Source organism: Centroberyx affinis, unplaced genomic scaffold, assembly GCF_046629955.1.
Source record: "Centroberyx affinis isolate AG114_WGS23_722 - 3 ecotype Tasmania unplaced genomic scaffold, CSIRO-AGI_Caff_v1 ptg002986l_1, whole genome shotgun sequence".
NCBI classification, from domain to species: Eukaryota; Metazoa; Chordata; class Actinopteri; order Beryciformes; family Berycidae; genus Centroberyx; species Centroberyx affinis.
In genome coordinates, this window is record NW_027281092.1 from 23,892 (window position 1) to 42,234 (window position 18,343).

Below are 18,343 nucleotides of genomic sequence, written 5' to 3' on the forward strand. Positions count from 1 at the left end.
TTGTGTCTCCACTTGCAAACATTTAGACTGAAACCCTGAATACAAATCCCATGAAAGAATATTATTACTCTGTTGCTTGGGCTGCATTATCTGGAGACATGAGTTAGGGGAATGTGTGTATCTTTGTGTGTGTGTCTGTGTATGTTCGTGTGTATATGTGTGTGTGTTATAGATTCAATAGATGAGGCATTTATAGTGCTAATAAAAAGAAGAAAATCCATTGATCTGACTCAGTATGGTCACTTAATCTATACGCTGTATCCTTCATAGTAGTTTCAAACTCATACATTTGAGCTTTTATTGGGCATCCAATCACTATGTTCAACAAGTTGTAATAAGGTTTTTGTTTCTTTGCATATTTTTCTGAGACACAGATATATATGACGTATGAGTCTCAACAGAAGGGTCATCATATGGTCATCATGTGCACTCCTGCAGAAGGTAGGGCTTCACAGTCTCAGGGACACTTTGGCAATGATGGACACTGGCTGGAACCCATGCCCTTCCAGTTAGGACGGTCTCTAAGTTTTTGGTTACCCAGCTGGGCAAAAACACACACACAAACACACACACTGTGTTTCTAACTTCACATAGTGTACAGTACTTGCCTCCTCTGATGCTTACTTTTCACGATAAGTTTCAGTCTATAACACAAAGGACTGACCAACCTAATCAGTCCTGGACAACAAGCTACACTACAACCTACGACCTGCAACAACATCAAAGAAACCAGACACATGGACTAATGCATTACAGACAATACAGCTTATATCAGTTTTTCATTCAGTGTTCAGTGTTTCATTAATTTCTATTGTTGAAATGACTTAAATAATGACAAAAGAAAGCAACTTTACAATACTTGACTCCTGACACCAACCGACATCAACTGTGTGTGTGAGGACACAGCATGGAGACTGAAATGCCTGAGAAAGCCTGCCTGTAACTATGCACATTAGTTTTGTTTACTGTAAGTATTTGCACGAAAAGAAGTCTAGAAATCTCTTCAAATTTATTACTGCATTTTAACATCAATGAACCACATTCATTTTCAGACATTAGTATAACTACCATAAACAAATGAGACCATCACCATCACTCAACACTGTTTACATTGTGTGCCGCCACGTTGGATTTCTCAGGATATCTGCTTTATTGCTTTACAGCACAAAGGCAGATTGCTTTGCGGCACAAATCAGGAACTGTTTTCACTGTTTTGAAAGTAATAAACAACTTGATTGCAGTTCCACTATTCTAACTGCAAGACTCTGAACTTCACGTTAGCTTTATCTAGCGGGAATGCACATTCACTGTTATCAAGGGCTGTTTTTGGCTCTTATTCTTGTTCCTGCTCTTCAAAACAAACGCACGTGGAGCGACGCCAGGGAGGGGGAGGAGGAGGGGGGACAAGTAGCAGCATCCTCTTTGCTACAGGAAGCAACAGGGTTTATGGGAAATGTGGTCTTCATTTTGAGAAACACAAAAACCTACACATAGCACCTTTAACAGTAAGGCAGGGTGGCCTAGTGGTTACAGTGCCCTGTTTAAGTGTGGCTGAACAAGACACCAACCCCCTACCTGCTCTATCATTTTAAGTCAGCTAAACAGCTAGAATGTGATAATCAACCTGATGATCAACCAGTCCAGCCTGGTGTTTGTGCTCTGTCACTGATGCTTTCTTCGTCCTTTTGCAATGTCTTGGCTGATTTGGGCCAAACAATACAGTTAGCATGATATGGACTAATCAGGGTAATGCAGAGAGGTTAAGTCTGCTCACAGCTCCTAACCATCATTAAGGGGCCTTGGTCACAAGATCACTCTGCTGCTACTAGCCAGTGGTGTTTCACTACACACACGCACACACACACACACACACACACACAGGCAAACACGCATGCACAGACACACACACACACACAGGCAAACACGCATGCACAGATGCACACACACACACACACACACACACGCACGCACACACACACAGGCCAACACACAGGCCAACATACATGCACACACATGCAGACAGACACACACACACACACACACACACACACGCATGCACACACACACAGGCCAACACACATGCACACACACGCAGACAGACACACACACACACACACACACACACACACACTGCTGGAATAGCATTGTTGTTCATTCAGAGAAGCAGCTTGCTGTCGTAGCTGGCTGTGTTTGTTGTTAAAAGGTCCCCTGAGTGGAGATTCCAATGGGCCTCAGTCATAAGGAGAGGCATCAATGGGAAACTGGTGGGGATAAATGAATGGGCTTGTGGTCAGGTGCTGCTCCGTTATGTGAGTGCTGTAACTGCTGAATGGTGAGCACATCACATCAAGATGACAGAGATGGGGGGCGCTCTGAGGTGGCAAGACACATGAAAGGGGAACTGTGTCCATTATACATTTGAACTTGAAAAAAGTGTCTTCAGTCCAATAGATTTAGGTAAACAAAGCCAGTAGTCTGACAACCATTTTTTCAATAGTATGCGCCACGCTACAATTACAACTAGAGACTACATAGTAAAGAAATAACCCGTGAGGAACTATTCTAATGCTAGCAATAAATGCGATAATTTCCGTTTTACAGTTTTTTACAATCACTTTTGGCACTACTACTACAACCTGATGTAATTTTTCAAAACTCTAGACACAAAACTCACAACCGATGATCAAAATGCACATTTTTCAAAACTCTAACACTTCTTCCAATTGCTTGGATACAATACACATAAACCTAAGATCATTTGTTCATTGAACTAAAATCACATGTTCAAAATGACACAACTTAACATCAAAGTATTACCATTTCAAAATGAAATTCACACATTACATCTGAGATGACTGTCTATTCATTTCATTACAATGATCTAACTATCAATTGATACAACTGCTCAAAATGATAAGTAACTGTTGCATTACTCTTAATGCATAGTTTTATGGAAACTGACAAACAATATTCCATGTTTAGATCAAGTTTCAGAATAACAAGATCCACTGACACCAATTACCGTGGAACATGAACCAATTGGACTACATTATCTATGGGTATAATATTTAATCATCATTCTTTATCGGACCCATGTTCCACTTTTCCAGACCATGTTTTCAGATTTCAGAAGATTCTTCCCAAGATGTTTGGCTAATGAAAACATCCATTGTGATGTGGATGAGAACCTGTGGCCAAATCCATGAGACAGGGTTGATGGAAATGTAGAAGAACAGTAATCAATCCTTTGTTTTGCTTTTTGCATTACAGTAAGCCAGGTGAGGAACATTGCAGTTGATGTTTTACAGTACTGTAGTTTTTTTTTCTTTTTTGTAGCTAATTATTTTTGCTTTGATTCACAGAATCCTATTTCATCAATAAATTTCAGATTTTGTTCAATGATTCCACTGTGTCTGTAGTATTCTCTCTACTAGTCCTTTTACAGTGATGTATTTACGTGTAGTACCATAATGAAACATGTATCACATATTTTGTACTACAATATTTAATGATTGTACGAACAACTAAACAGTGAAACTATCGGTATCTTGTGTGTGGGTGATCTAAATGAATGTTCCTATGGTATTTCATAATAAATGAGTTATTTGAACCAATGATTCTGCAAGTGCAAGGTTTCTTTAAAGATATGAATGCACAATGCAATGTTTTGAACATTGGACAGCCTGTGTTACAAGTGAAAACCGTTTTGAGTTTTGTGTTTTGTGTCTAGAGTTTTGAAAAATGACCACAAGGTTCTGAAATTAGTGCCAAAGTGATTGTAAAAAACTGTAACCACTAGCCTCAAATAGTTGATTTCTGCTACTTTCATTTGGTCCGGTTTGGGAATTCTCAGTCTAAATTCCACGCAAAAAAAAATCCCTTACATCAGGCTGGTTGTTGGCTGGTAGTGGTGAAGGGAAATGAATGAAGGGAGACACTGAACATCCCAATAGAAAGCAGCTCACATGGGCTATAGGATCCACTGACGGACATTAGCACAATTAATTGACATGTTTAAAGAAAAATATGTCATATAAATAACTTGTGCTTGATCAAGATAACTTACAATAGTTTTCTAGCATCTTTTCCAGTATACAGTATAGGATATAACGTTGATTTGTAAGTCTGAAAGACTTGTCTGAAGCCTGAAAAACTTTGAGGATACTTAGCAATAGTTGTTATAAGTCACTTAATATTGTGCTTTATCCTTTACTAGCCCATAGTGTACAGCGTAATATGAATGGAAGGGCTGCTCCATTATCACCGACATATTGTCTAAACGAATACGCCCACTGAGTCTGGTTTGTTAAAATGAACTGTTTAAGCTTTGGAAGTGAATGATGACAACAATAAGTCACATAGCGTCCTCACTACTGTAATCGTATCATTTGCGGGACTCTTCACATGTGACACAGTAAGAGCAAGCCAATCGAAACACCTGAAAACACACATTTTTGGCACCGAGTACTTACGGCTTTATAACTCATAATTAATACCTCAATAAAAACAATTAGCCGGGGCGAAATCCTTAAAGCTAGAATGAGCTAAGTACCCAATAAAAAAGCTCCCATGCTTTGTGCACTAAGCTGTGAGAATGTGGCCTGTTTGGAGAAAATAAAACCGGCAAGAACATCCTACATCTGATGACGTTTCTTTTCATTACTCAAAACGTCTGCAAACAATCATCAAATCACAAACATCCATTAGCATTCACTTCTTTTGCATTTGCTTTCAAATAGGCCTATACAATGTCTCAGGTCTCAGGATAAGAATAATATGCTTAATGATTTAATGTTTTGTTTTGTTTTTTTGATAAATATAGTTTAATTAGTGTGGTGTTTCTTGAACAAATTTGAAGTGTAGCTACATTCTCACATACAGAACAGTTACAATACTGGACTATGACTGGCAGACATGACCAGCTCTCCCAATTCAAATAAAGAGTTAGTGAAGGCATTCCAGAGGGTGTGAAAAGCTGCACAATTAATTGTGTATACTTTTTAGTATTTTTTAGTTTTAGTATATTTTAGTTTCCCCCATCAATAATTGTAGATTACTGGCATATCAGCAGCATAACCAGTTAAGTTGATATAGAATGCAAAAGTAAAATATTTTTGTTTCAAATCGTCAAGACTTGTTGTGTAATCATGATTAACAATCATTATTACAAGACTGACCAAAAAGAATCAGGATTATCACTTTACCCATAGCTGTGCAGCTGTTAAGGGTGTGTGATTTGCCTCACTGGAAGAATTTAAACAGGCCTTTAGGGAGAGACCACATGCTGGAGTGATGTGTTTACTGGAAATAATATGAAATGACAAAGCTGCTCAATCTAATTCGAATTTTGACCATGTGTGTTTTAAAAAGCCCTGAGAAAGAGAATGTTAAGGATTTTTAGAAGCTAGCCGACTGATCACCAATCAATCATTACTCACAAAATCACACACAAGTCTTTTCAAAGTTGTTCTATTTCTCATACTTAATATTAGCTCAGCAATGCCAGTATATGGAATGGTGCACATGCAGTGACAGCTTCATGCCCCATTGGCTTCTGCTAACAAGTGCTAACGGCTGGCTGGTGCCAATTTCCCCGAAACAAAAACACTGGTGTGAGAACTTTTCAAATGTCCCGAGAGATGCCCTGATTAGTGTCAACAGGCTTCTGCAGTCCTGAAACTTCCCTCTAATAATCAAATCCTATGGCAGCAGATAGGAGTAAGGGTAATATCTAAATCCTTTACCAAATTGTTTCATTCATTATTGATGTGTTTTACATAGCCGACTGAAATGAAATACTAACATCGCTACACTCCCACTGCTGAGCTCTGCTTAAGTCTCAGAAAGTTCCATCAGCTGATTGTAAAAAGCGCTGGTGTCTTTTGGGCCTGTGAAGGGCCCGTCTTGGGCTTTTCCTCCTGCCAGTAAATGGAGAGACAGACAGTGTGCCCGGTGTTATCAATGAAGCCAGCCCCTTGGCTCTCCAAAAAGTGCAGCTTGGAAGGCGTCCATGGCAGGGCATTAGGCCTGGAGGTTTGTGTCGTTTGTAATTTACAACACTGAGGGAAATGGGCAAGAGGACAATATGGAGAGAAGAGGGAGAGAGAGAAAGTGGAAGGAGGGGGATGGGACTTTGCTGCACAAGCAAGTGGCTCTGCTTCCCTGAGTGCGCTGCACAGAGCCTGGTTGCTAGACGGACCCAGCGAGAGGGGTTTCTGTCCCTCTCACAGCCACACACTGAATGGGCCTTATTTCTCTTCTCACTCAAGTCAGACACAAATGAGCTGAAGGTATAACTGGATATGCATACACAAGGTCTAAGTGCAAATGCAGAGAAAGAGTAACTGTGGGAGGAAAGGAGTGTTTGGATCTTAAGCAGTTGAGAGCTGGGAAAATGAGAAGCTCCTACTGCACTATACTGTACTGTATACTATGTACTGTTCTATGTTCAATAGCAGCTAATAGCTGTAGTGTACATGAAGTACTCAAAAGATGTCAAACAGATGCCAGTAAATTAAGGTTGATGATTCTCAAAAAGACAAACATCACACAGCCTTGTCCCACTATCTGACAATAGATATTCAATAACTCTAACTGTGTGGGAAAGGGGCATCAGATTCACTGCAGGCCTACAAGTTAGAAGGAATTTCTCAAATTTCACAGTCACAGGTAATAAGATATAACGATCACCATATCATTGTCATCATCATCATCCTCATCATCATACAGCTACATAATAGCAGCAATTTCCTTTCATTTTTCAAGTATGACGTAATGCACAACACCCAAATTGCAACGATAATATCTTAAAGACATAAACAAACACGTCCAAAACTTTTTCCTCTCGCCAGAGAAACAAAAAATATGGAGTTTCTAAGTTTTAGGGGGAAGAGTGAATAAAAATCCTTGCATCCAACTTAGAGGTCGATACCACTGAATTTCCAATTTGTATTAACATTCATTACAGTCGTTACTGTTCCGTATAGAGAGAGATGAGAGAGAAGAGTTTGTCCCACTGCCAAATCTGTAATGACACGCCAATGTGCTGTGCCAATGAGACTGAATTAGAAAAAAATAGAAAAGGTGACTGCGAAAACACCCAGGAGGATTTTGTGGGGATATGGACACATTAAGTGGCTCAGATGTTACTACTGTGATAGAATGAAGATCATTTGGTGTAAATAAACAAACAAGTGGTGTATGACGCCACAAAGTAGATCTCCCACTAACTATCTGAATTGTAGGCCTACATCTTGATGACATCACAGATTAGGGTCTGGATTTTGTGGTTTGGGTTGAGTTGTTCTAACCTCGTTCATGTTCACAGTATTGAATGAACAGTCCTTTCTAGGCAAGATAAATAGTATGTGAGTTCTTAAATGGATTGGCATTACACACAATAACAAGCTGTATAATAACATAAATTATACTTGAATTAAATATATATGAAAATACTGCAGCACTACCTCCCGCTCGTCACCTTTCTATTAAATTTAGGCCTGCGTGTAACTGAGGACTAAGTTGTTGCTTGAACTGATTACAATATGAAAACAAAGCTCCAATAGACCAAACACAGACAGCTTGGCATATATAAAGCAGAAAACAAACCACGGGCCAGACAATACTAGACGTATGAAGCAGTAAAGACTACATGGAACCTACTCCATAGACAATTATGCAGTTTTATGTTAATTTTTCTCAGCCCTAGTCTGTCTCATATATCAGTCCTCAGCTATTACAGTAATAGCTCTTCCGTCTTGTCAATTAAAGTCTACATAACCTGTTAATGCTTTTGCCCTTAAAAAGGTTAAAAAAAAACCAAAAACATAGGTCCAGTATGATCTGTGTTTTGGGAAACAGCTTATTAAAGGGAACGTGTGGGTGGCAGCGTTCTGGATTGCATAATAACACTCTTTTCTCAATAGTGCATGGCCACAGATCCTAGGCAACTTGTGCTGGAAGCACGCTCAGCTCCTTACTTTCATCCGCAGCGTAAAACTACCAAAGCCCTACTTCAGGAATGAACCACCAGAGATTACAGGAACTGAGAGTCACTAATGAGTCATTGGTCAAATTCATAAAATGGGAGGATGTGAAGCATAACAAATATCCAAAACTGTGTTGTCAAAAGCCTCAGTGAAGCATTTGTTCCCTCTAGCTATTATGACAATTTGAGACAATAAGCATCAGTTAGTCATTTTCAATCGCTTAACATCTGATTGAAGCCAGTGGCGCAATATTTATGTAGGCAGCTAGACAGATGCTACTCTCTCATGTGTTCCATAAGAAAAAGTAATTCCTATGATGAAGTAGTATCAAACATTACCGCTGAAGGGTTCATGTTAGGATCAAAACCAGTACTTCATACAGTATTTCATTTCATTCAAGGACAGCCAAAAGTAGTGCCTGATCTGACACATCTGACACACACACACACACACACACACACACACACACACACACCTCATTCAGGAGTTCTGTTAAAAATGTGCCTCAGAGAATTGTGAGACATGCTTGATATCCTACTCACTTCCTTGGTACAATATGTGACTTATCCTTGACTGACTCTAGTGATAAAAAGAATCTTAGCAGGCATTCATAAAAGCCTCTACAATAAGCAACCTATTTACACGTCAGTATTACATACAAATAAGTCTTTGCTAGTGGAGTGAAGAGGAGGACAGGTCAAAGAGGTTTAGATCAAAAGTCCTTCATAAAGGACATTTCAGACACTCTGCTGTTCATAGTAAAGTTTCATAATATCACATTTTTAAGGCAATAGCAACTTCATTGTGATTTGTTTTTGAATACGCATTGGCACATTCTATCTTCTATTGAACCTTTTTCTGGCTACAGACGGGTTTGCCAAGTGGGGCAAATTTGGAGGCTAAAGTATTTTCCAACTATTGCCAAATGTAGCAAGCTGATACTGACACAATTGTTTGTATGGTGGACCACAGAAGCTGGAGTTGTAGGGCTTTATTGCATAATAATGGCATAGCCTACCTGGTTATACACTGAAGTACAAACAAGCAAAGCATTCAAGCTTTACATTGTAGGACAGGACATCTGAACAGTAAGCCAGAAGAGCTGAAGCTGAAGCCATGCACTGGTTTCTCTGAATGACACGGGTAGTATGGGGAGCCTGAACGTGTGAAATGTAAAGAAAAGTCATAATGCCAGATCAGACAGGCTTTGGGAATGCACTGTGCCTAGATTCACACTTCTCAATTGTGGTACTAATCGGGTCTTAAAGGCCTACTCCATGTTGTACCAGAATTTGAAGAATGTAGGCCAATTCAAAAGCCAGTCTTTTAACACAACAAACTTGGTCAAGGAAGACCAAGAGTTTAACCCGGACATCACCCAAAAGTCAGGACATGTTTTTACCAAACCCTATGCTTATCATATGCATCTACTACTGTATGTTTTGCATCAAAATTACACTTCCAACTCAAAGTAGTCTATTACTGCTGTGTCCTCTGTAGCACAAAGTAAAGCAAAAAAACAGACAACCTTTGATTCAAGGTAATCAGTCCTGATAAAGTGAGCGGCCTGCAGGAGAAGTCTTGCTGTGTTCAAAGGGGTATCCCTCACCAGGAAACATAACTGTTCTTGCCAACATGACGCCATTTAATCCCAACACTTATTCCAGTGTTAGCACCAAGGGTTACCAGGCAAACACTCCAACAAGCTTTTCAGACATTTGCTATGATACACTACCAACAAATGCCCCGAAAGAATAAAACCATTTGAAGCAAGTCACATAGCTGCTGTCACTATTTCGACAAGGCCGACGGAGGACAGAAAAGAAATGAGTTTCACTTTAAGACAAAGTACTGAGCAAGGAGTCTGCGGAGGCTGTTGAATCTGAATTAAGCATAGATTGGCCTATATTGCAGAAAGCGGGGAACTAGTTCAAGACGTGCCAGGCCTCATGTAGGCTCTTTTACACCGGGGACCTTGCTCCCAGAGACAAGTGAAGCTCATATACCCCAGGCTATGATACACTGGTTCAACACAAGACAAAATAGCTTCACTGGCCTTGCCATAACGAGTAACCTTCACTGTTTACCATTGCATTATTCAGTAGGTTTTCAGATGAAAACAAATTAAAAAGTGAAGCCCTTAAAGGAATATTGCAGGGAATTGTAATAAGGACAGTGGCTCACACATCTGTGGTAACAATGCATAAAACACAATGTATATCACCGATATGCAGTGCCGCATCTGAACCGACGTACACACCAAGTTTACAGAGTTTAAGGATAAGAAGAACTCAGCCCAATTGAATGTGTGTGTCTGTGTGTCCTGTGTTAGTAAGGCACCCTGCCTTACTAACACAGGACACACAGTCCCAGTCCCCCTCCTTATTCAAGTTAGGCAAGTGACCTGCCTTCCCCAGGGGCAGAAAGCAAGTGTTGGGGAGGAAAACCTGTGCATAACCTGATTAAGCAGTGACATTTCTCCACTTTGTCTGATCCCAGTGAAAACTTTCACACAGAAACTTTCTGCTCCTTGCCTCGCCTCGAAAGGCCAGCTGCAGTGCATGGTAATGAGTCAATGACTTACTTTCATTTTCACTGACGGAATTATCAGAAATGACTTCAACTTGGAGGGGCGGCTGATTTGCCCTTTCTGTGCGTACTACTTGGTTTGGCCCCAAATGGCACACACTGACTCACTCATTAATCGGTAAACCTGCAGCTTGACAAGCGGCCCCTGGATGACAGTAATCGTTGCAATCACAGACGGAGAGCAATTAACGAAAGGGTCAGAAGTTTCCAGAAGGGTGTCTGTCTCAATTAAAAGGCTCCAGAATGAATATGGCTGTAACCCCTAACCTAGGCCTTGGCTTGACCCGGGCAAACCTTAGCGTAGTTACACCACTGGGGTCCAGATCTGTTTTGTGCTAATTACTTAATCATTGTTTTAATACCACACTGTGTGTCTGGAATGCCAAAAGTAAGAGTGTAAGAGGCTCACGAAGAAAATATAGTGCATCTTCAATATTTGATGCTCTACATTTGCCATTCTGAGTTACTTTGCTTTCCTTTCTTTCATGGCAAAACTAGCTCACTGTTGTTACTGAGTAGATTATCTTGTTCGGCCAAAGTAAGCTTTAATGAATGAATGAATGAGTAAATTAAGGAATGTTGTTAAATTGGGAATACGAAAGTAAAAGCATCCCCCATAAATCCACAAATCTCCAGAGAAATAACCTCGCCATTACAAAATCTCTCAAAAGTCCAGATCAAATGCGAAGCAATGTCATAAGCTCCCCAGGTGCTCCGGCACACTGTAGTATATGAGACCAATGCAGGTCTCTTTCTTTTTTTATACCAGACTTCAGACGACTGTGCAGCTCCACAAGCGGCATCAAATTAATTAACAATGACTTACAATACAAAGCACTTTGAACTGAGTGTGCGCTGCGAACAGAGCCAGATTGACGGGAAACTTTGACCCGGCAGCCCTCCCTAAAACAGTTGCTTATGATTTCCAAGAGAACCTGAAGGCGAATTCCCCCTGGAGCCGGGCCAGTAGCAGGAACCCAGAGACGCACTGACACCCCATTCACAACTACCAACACTGTGCCTCAGACACTCCACATCACAACTGGATATTTATGATGAAGTGTGTTGGCAATAGTCTTTTGTGGAAGGTAACAAACTGTATTCACAAAACATGGCTGACTTGGGAAAACAGATACACCCAAGCTCATATTAGAAATTGTTTCAAAAAAGTTTAAGCACTTGAGGTGTTAGGTGACTTTAACTTGGAGACAGCATTCTACATCCTATAGGTTTTGTTCCCAAATGTATGAACCACATTCAGATCTGTCTACTGTTGCCCAACTCAGCTCAATTTAGATTAATGTGTCAGACTAGGGCTGGGTGATATGGACAAAATTATTATCACGATAATGATAAGAAATTGTGTTGATAGCGATATAGAACAATATCTGCTGACGTATGCAAAATCATGTTACAGTAAATATTAAAATTGATGTTCATCACATTGAGCTGTCATTTTCAAATAATATTTTCTAATTTGTTTCTGATTTCATGTTGTGATAGATTTTAATTATCATTTTCTTATTATAAATAATTTAGACAGCGGAACTGTGTATCACGATAACTCACGATATCATTATTTACTCACAATATATAATAATATAATCACAATTCTATTGAAAGACAAACAATTGTCCAGTTATTGCCCAGCCCTAACCAGAACCAGAATAAGTTTTGCTTTTCAGGTCATAACAAATGAAGATGGTCACTGATCCAGTGATCCTGCATCACCACACTATCCACATTCACGATCAAATTGTTCTGACTGCTTCCTACAACGAACATTGATAATCAATTTTGTGAGAGCAGAAACTGCAGTTTTTTCAAGATAATTCTGCAGTCTGTTGCTTTTGATCAGGGTTAGTTGTATGTCTGCTGAAAAACTCAACCTGAGTGAAATCTTTCTCAGTCTCTCTTTAATTTTAATACCCACTTCAGTTCATTTACACTCAAAAACACAGTCAGGCATACACACACACACACACACACACACACACACATACACACATACACAGACATGCACAAACCTAAAAACTTCAATGAACATTTTGCAGTCATAACACTTCAACAGAATGTCAGAGCCATCGGTTGTTCAAGCATGGTCAACTTTAACAAGGCAGAAGGCCGTGGTAAATGAGGTGAGAGACACTGAAAGGGTCATAATTGGTCATAATGTTGCTGCTGTATTTGTTGCTTTTTGTACCTTTGAAAAATAACCAACCAGCTCAAGAGAACTGCAGTATCTATTTTCCCCTGTTGGTTAATGTCTGTAAATAGTCAACTGTGATGAAAACAAACAAAACCCCCAAATAGTATATTATGTAATGCTAATTTGGCGGGGAGAACTAGACCTAATTTCTGGTAATGGAGCTCATTGATTTGTTCTCTTTTTCTCCTGATTAATCCTCTTATAGGAAAAGCAAACGTTATAATGACCACGCAATGCATCAATCACGCTTTTTCCATGTTTTAAATAATGCCAAATCAATTGCGAACCACGACAGGCCCCTTGTGTCCATGTATCATCAGGCTGCTCCTTGCTGCATGTCTGTGCATTTGTCATTATGAAGAAATGAGAAGCTTGCACCAAATCTACAAACACTGTGCCAGTAATAACTTAGAGGCAACAAAGAGGAGGAGGGGGGGGGGAGGGGGTAGCTATGCAAAACATCAGGTAAACCGTGGGTGAGGTAAACATCTTTCTCAAATGCCATGCGCATACACACACACACACAAACACACACACACACACATACACAGCACACAGGGGGCTTGAGGGTGTTAGAGGCTGTTATTCATTATCCACACGACTGCATTCCAGGGGCTGGACAAAAGGAGTTATCGCCACCATCACTCAGAGGCAAGCACAAGAGAGGGAGAGAGGGATTTAAGCAGGTTCTCAAACAAGATGCCCCCACCTGATAACCTTAGCACCGCCGTTGCACCATTCCCACATGTCCTAATGCATTCACAAATCAGAGAGAGAGAGAAAGAGTGAGAGATGAAGGGAGAGAGAGAGGGATGGAGAGAGGGAGGGAGGGAGGAAAGAGTAAAAAGTTGAATGAATGGAGAGATTGAGAGAGGAGAGGAGAGCAAGGTAAGAGAAGGAAAGCGTAAGCGAGACAGAGAGAGAGAGGGGGAGAAAGAGAACCGTGTGAACATTAACACGGAATGGAAGTGATGGAGAAAGATAACGACGTCCCCTTTCCCTCCCCTGTGCAGGAAGCGGCCAGAGAGGCCGAGGCAAGTGCAGCTCACTACTGATGTGGCTGCTCCGCCAGGCAGGCCAGATAAGAGCGCAGAGTGCCAAAACACCCCCCCCCTGCCCTTTTTCCTTTAGGACCTGGAATTTCTTGTGAAATCTTGAGGGGGGGCAAGAATTCTCCTCCTTCTTTCATTCCTGAAAATCAGGTTGCAAAGTTTTGCTAACTCACACACCTTGACCTTTCAGTGCGCAGAGCAGCAGGAGCATTTACAGTGCGCTTCCACAAAGATTGGAAGGACAAGGCTTGTGTTATATTACAGTATCACTGCTATTACATAACTCACCTGACTTTCCTCCATCATCCCTCAAGGGCAAAGCTCTTTGTGTTTTGACCTTTGTCACTTGAGGGACGACAGACATCCAACTGCACAGTTTTCTTTAGGGAAGTTTCTATCTGACTTGTTTATCTGTCTTCTAGTGAGTTGAATGTGTAATTGGACATAACATTTCCACTTTAGGTGACAAGGGTTGATTTGAGTGTACATGATTATTGATGAAAGTTTGGATAGCAAGAAAAAGATTGAGAGAGGAGTGTGATTCAGGTTCAGGTTAATTAAACTGCTATCAATCTACTCAGGACCCCATTTATTTGCACTTATTCCTTTTGTCAAGCGCGCAATATCATCTCTGGTAACCTGCGCACTTTACGCACGGTAAACTGGCTCACCTTTTTTAAACTCCTCCAGCATTGCGTCCAACTTGGTGTCATTGAACACAAAATGCAACGGGTGACTGTAAAACTTTGTGATGGTTTTGAGCGGGGTGCAATCATCTGGGTCCACGAATGCCAGGTCCTTCACGAACAGCAGGTCCACAATGTTGGACCTCTCGCCCTCGAAGACGGGGATGCGCGTGTAGCCGCTCTTCATAATCTCGGACATGGTGTTAAAATCGAGGATGCCATCGCCGGGGATCATGAAGCAATCTCTCAGCGGCGTCATCACGTCCTCCACGGTCTTAGTCCTAAGCTCCAGCGCGCCCTGGATGATGTTCAACTCCTCTTTCACCAGATCATTATAGGGGTCCGTCACCCGCAGCATCTCCAGAAGCTTCTCCCGGTTGTACACGGTTCCAATCTCCTGGCCCAGCAGATAATCTAACAGTTTGCTCACCGGGTAGGAAGCGGGAAAAGTGAGCAGCATGAAGAACTTGGTGAGGAATATTGTGTTTGCGCCGACGGCGAGGCCGTGTCTGGAGCAGATGGCTTGCGGCACGATTTCTCCAAAGATGACTATTCCAATGGTGGACATTACCACCGCGATCAACCCAGATCCAGCGATATCATCCAGCAAGATGGTCAGCGTGGTATTCACCAACACGTTCCCAAGGAGAAGTGAACAAAGCAAGTAATTCCCTTGGCTCCTGACGGGCTCTATTTTTTTGGCATAATTCTTCTCCCTTTCCGTGCCGCAATTCTGCACTATCTGCAGCTCCATGGGGTCCAGAGCCATCAGCCCCAGGTTCAACCCGCTGAACATGCCCGACAGACAGAGCAGCATGGAGATGAAGATGACCTGGAGCCAGAAAGGCAGCAGAAACTTTTTCTCCTCCACCACTATCACTTTGGTGTCATCCCCATCGTGATAGATCCAGGTGTTCTCCGTCCACGGGTCGTGCATCCCGGCCACGGCCGGTGTGGAGGTGGCGATGCAAAGGTAATACGCCTTACTCCTTTCCGTCTTTCGTAGAGGTTTGACCTCAATTTCAACTATTCCAGACGTCTTGCGGTTTAGGATGATGTTGGGTAATATAATTATATCCGAAGTCCTAATACCGCAGGGATGCAAGCCAGACGTGTCCTCTTGGCTCTGATTATCCCCCGAGGAGCTGTCAATGTTCCCTATCGCTCGGGTCCGCTCGTGTTCCGTAAAGGCAATTTTGGACCAGGTCTCGTTGTTGATGTTTTGCCCGTACACCCTTAATTTCACCCGAGACCGTTCACTCACCCGCAGGTAGCCCTTATCCATGAAGGAAATGTCGTCCGTGTCCTCCAGTCGGAGCCCGATGATGACCGTCTCCTCGGACCCTTCCTTGCCACTTGTCGGGATGACAAAACAGCCAGTGACAGTTAAGAAAATCATCGTCAGAGCTCGAACCCGGCTAAGTGACGCCATTTTTGCAGCGGTGGGTACTGGGGATGACGGTTCTGCCATATTGATAACGGGCAACCAACCTCCTGAATGAAAAAGGCTTTTAAAAATCAGAGCCAATCGGAGTCCGCCTTCATCTCCGCCGAGGGTTGCCGTGACTTGTGCATCGGGACCTGCTTGTTTCCACTACGCGTCCGATACTGATGACTCCCGAGCCCAGGCTATGGGCGAACTCGTGCCTCCCCTGATGTCCCCGAGACAGGCGACGGCAGCATCCAATCCGGTGGCGCAGTTGACCGGTGGGCGGGGAGTTCACAGCCTCTTCAGCGAATCAAATTCCAAAACAAGGGTACCTCATGTCAAGAGAGAAAGACAGGACTCTCCTCGTGACTTTTTAAGATATATTCTACTATAGGAGGCATCCGATGTACATGATGGAAGTCAGAATTTGATTCAGCCATGGGCGTAGGAAGCAGTTGGCCATTGGGGGGGCAGATTTGACTACTGGGGTCCGGGGACATGGTCCTCAGGAGGAGGATTTTTCCAAAAAACAGCTCTGCAATACACATTTCTAGTAAAAGGCTCATTTTAAAAAGGCTATCTGAACATAAAGAAAGAATGACTCAGGTGCTAAGTGACAGATCAGACTTTATGTGTTGGTTACAGCAGGCTTTCAGCCAATCTATCTAGTTTCGCCTGTTTCTCATTAATAATAATACAATAACAATAATAATATTTCCGTCTTCGAATTACAGTGTTTTATGTAGTTGTATTTTCCTTCCAACTAACTGCACTGATATTATCTGGTTTCTAGTCTTTTTTTTTGGGGTGCACTGGTCCTTTTTAAGAGCTAAGTGTGTTTTTTCTCCAAGCCCTGCTACAACACTGACTGGCTTTAGCTTGAAAAGATGTTCATTATAAAGGACATACAAAAAGCCAGCACAGTACCTGTTCCATTACGGTAGGATAATGAGCCATGCAAAGAAATGTTTCAGACAAGATGCAAGCCATCCAATATGGTGAATAATTAAGTTTAAGTTTAGCTGCAAAACAACTAGGCCTAACCTACCTTGCCATTTAAAAAAATCAGCACAGACGAAAATATAATGCAGTAACAATGTCAGAGAAAGATTACATACTTACAAGCATACAGGACACTGAGGCAAATAGACAAAGTATTGTATTTACATAACTGACGGACAGATGTCTGTGCTTTTTGGAAGCAGTGGCAACAAAGCTATTGACCTTTTGTTGTTGACAGTCATGAAAACTAGCTTTATATAACTTTTTACACATTTATTCCTCCTTGGCGCAATATCATACCTTTCATTTGCTGCACATCCTCTTTTTTCTTTTCTCTCTCTATCGGCACCTGATCAGTAGTGTTGACTGGACATCTTGCCGTTTGATTACCATGAATTTCTTCATTATGATTGACACTTTAACCGCCCTGTACTCGCTGACTGCTCTGCTCCATCAGATCAAGTGAAGAGACATCACTCTGCTCACAATATAAATGTTGTTGTTTTTTCTACACAGTTAATATCATTCCATTGTCGTTTTGCCCACAGAGGCCTGCATCAGAATGTAAGCCATTATATTCTTTACAATCTGCCTTTGCGGGCCAAAACGTCAGTGGAATGATTTTAATATTGCAGAACAGAACACGTTATTACAACATATTTAATTTAGAGCCAGAGTGACACCTCTTCACATGATCTATTCAGCTTTGTTTTTGGCTGCAGTTTGGAGCGCTGCCGTGGCTGCTGTCTGCTCCTCACCGATATGAAGCCCTATCAAGTCTATTTCTTGTGGCGCACTTTTTTCATACGGAGATACTCTCTTCATTCAACTTCATTCCACATTGCACGACTCACTGCAAGTCAAAGGCGTTTCAAAATAAAAGTCCCGCGGTTTATTTTTCAATGCGGAGGCAAAATAACACAATGTCGTGATTTATTTTTTGAGGGGGACATTTTAATCATCTTTTAATATTGGAGGGGACATGTCCCCCCTGTCCCCCGTGCTTCCCACGCCCATGGATTCAGCCGTAGGACGAGTTGATGCGCCTTTATCCTCATCCAGATACTCAAAACTATCTCCCCTATAGCATAATATTACATAATAGTATAGCATAATATTACTTATTATAAGTATTGCTGACTAATTATCAGTGGCCAATAGTTCAATACTGCAGTAGTGCAATAGTGTATTCTTTGGGACAACATACATTTCTGTTACTTCTCAAGAAAACATGCTATGTTAATGACAATACATTTTAACACGTTATTACCATCTTGTGTGGAGAAGTAACACAAATGTGTGTTGTCCCAAAGAAGACACAGGTGTGTTTAAATGACACGCATACATTTATGAGTGTGTAGGCCTATATGCTTGTTCTACATGTACTT

The 18,343-nt window shown here is 41.5% G+C and overlaps 1 protein-coding gene across 9 annotated transcripts in view; it reads right to left on the bottom strand.

The window, feature by feature from the left end:
* The window catches only part of cnnm2b (cyclin and CBS domain divalent metal cation transport mediator 2b), a 30,376-nt gene extending 14,378 nt beyond the window's left edge, over positions 1-15,998 (bottom strand). For 8 of the 9 annotated variants that reach the window (XM_071537131.1, XM_071537132.1, XM_071537137.1 and 5 more), the window contains exon 1: positions 14,510-15,995. In XM_071537131.1, coding sequence (XP_071393232.1) covers positions 14,510-15,995 — 1,486 coding nt within the window. Of the gene's footprint in view, positions 1-14,509 lie in introns of all 9 variants that reach the window. The other variant, XM_071537138.1, reaches the window with a different exon arrangement.
* Between the last annotated feature and the right edge of the window lie 2,345 nt (positions 15,999-18,343).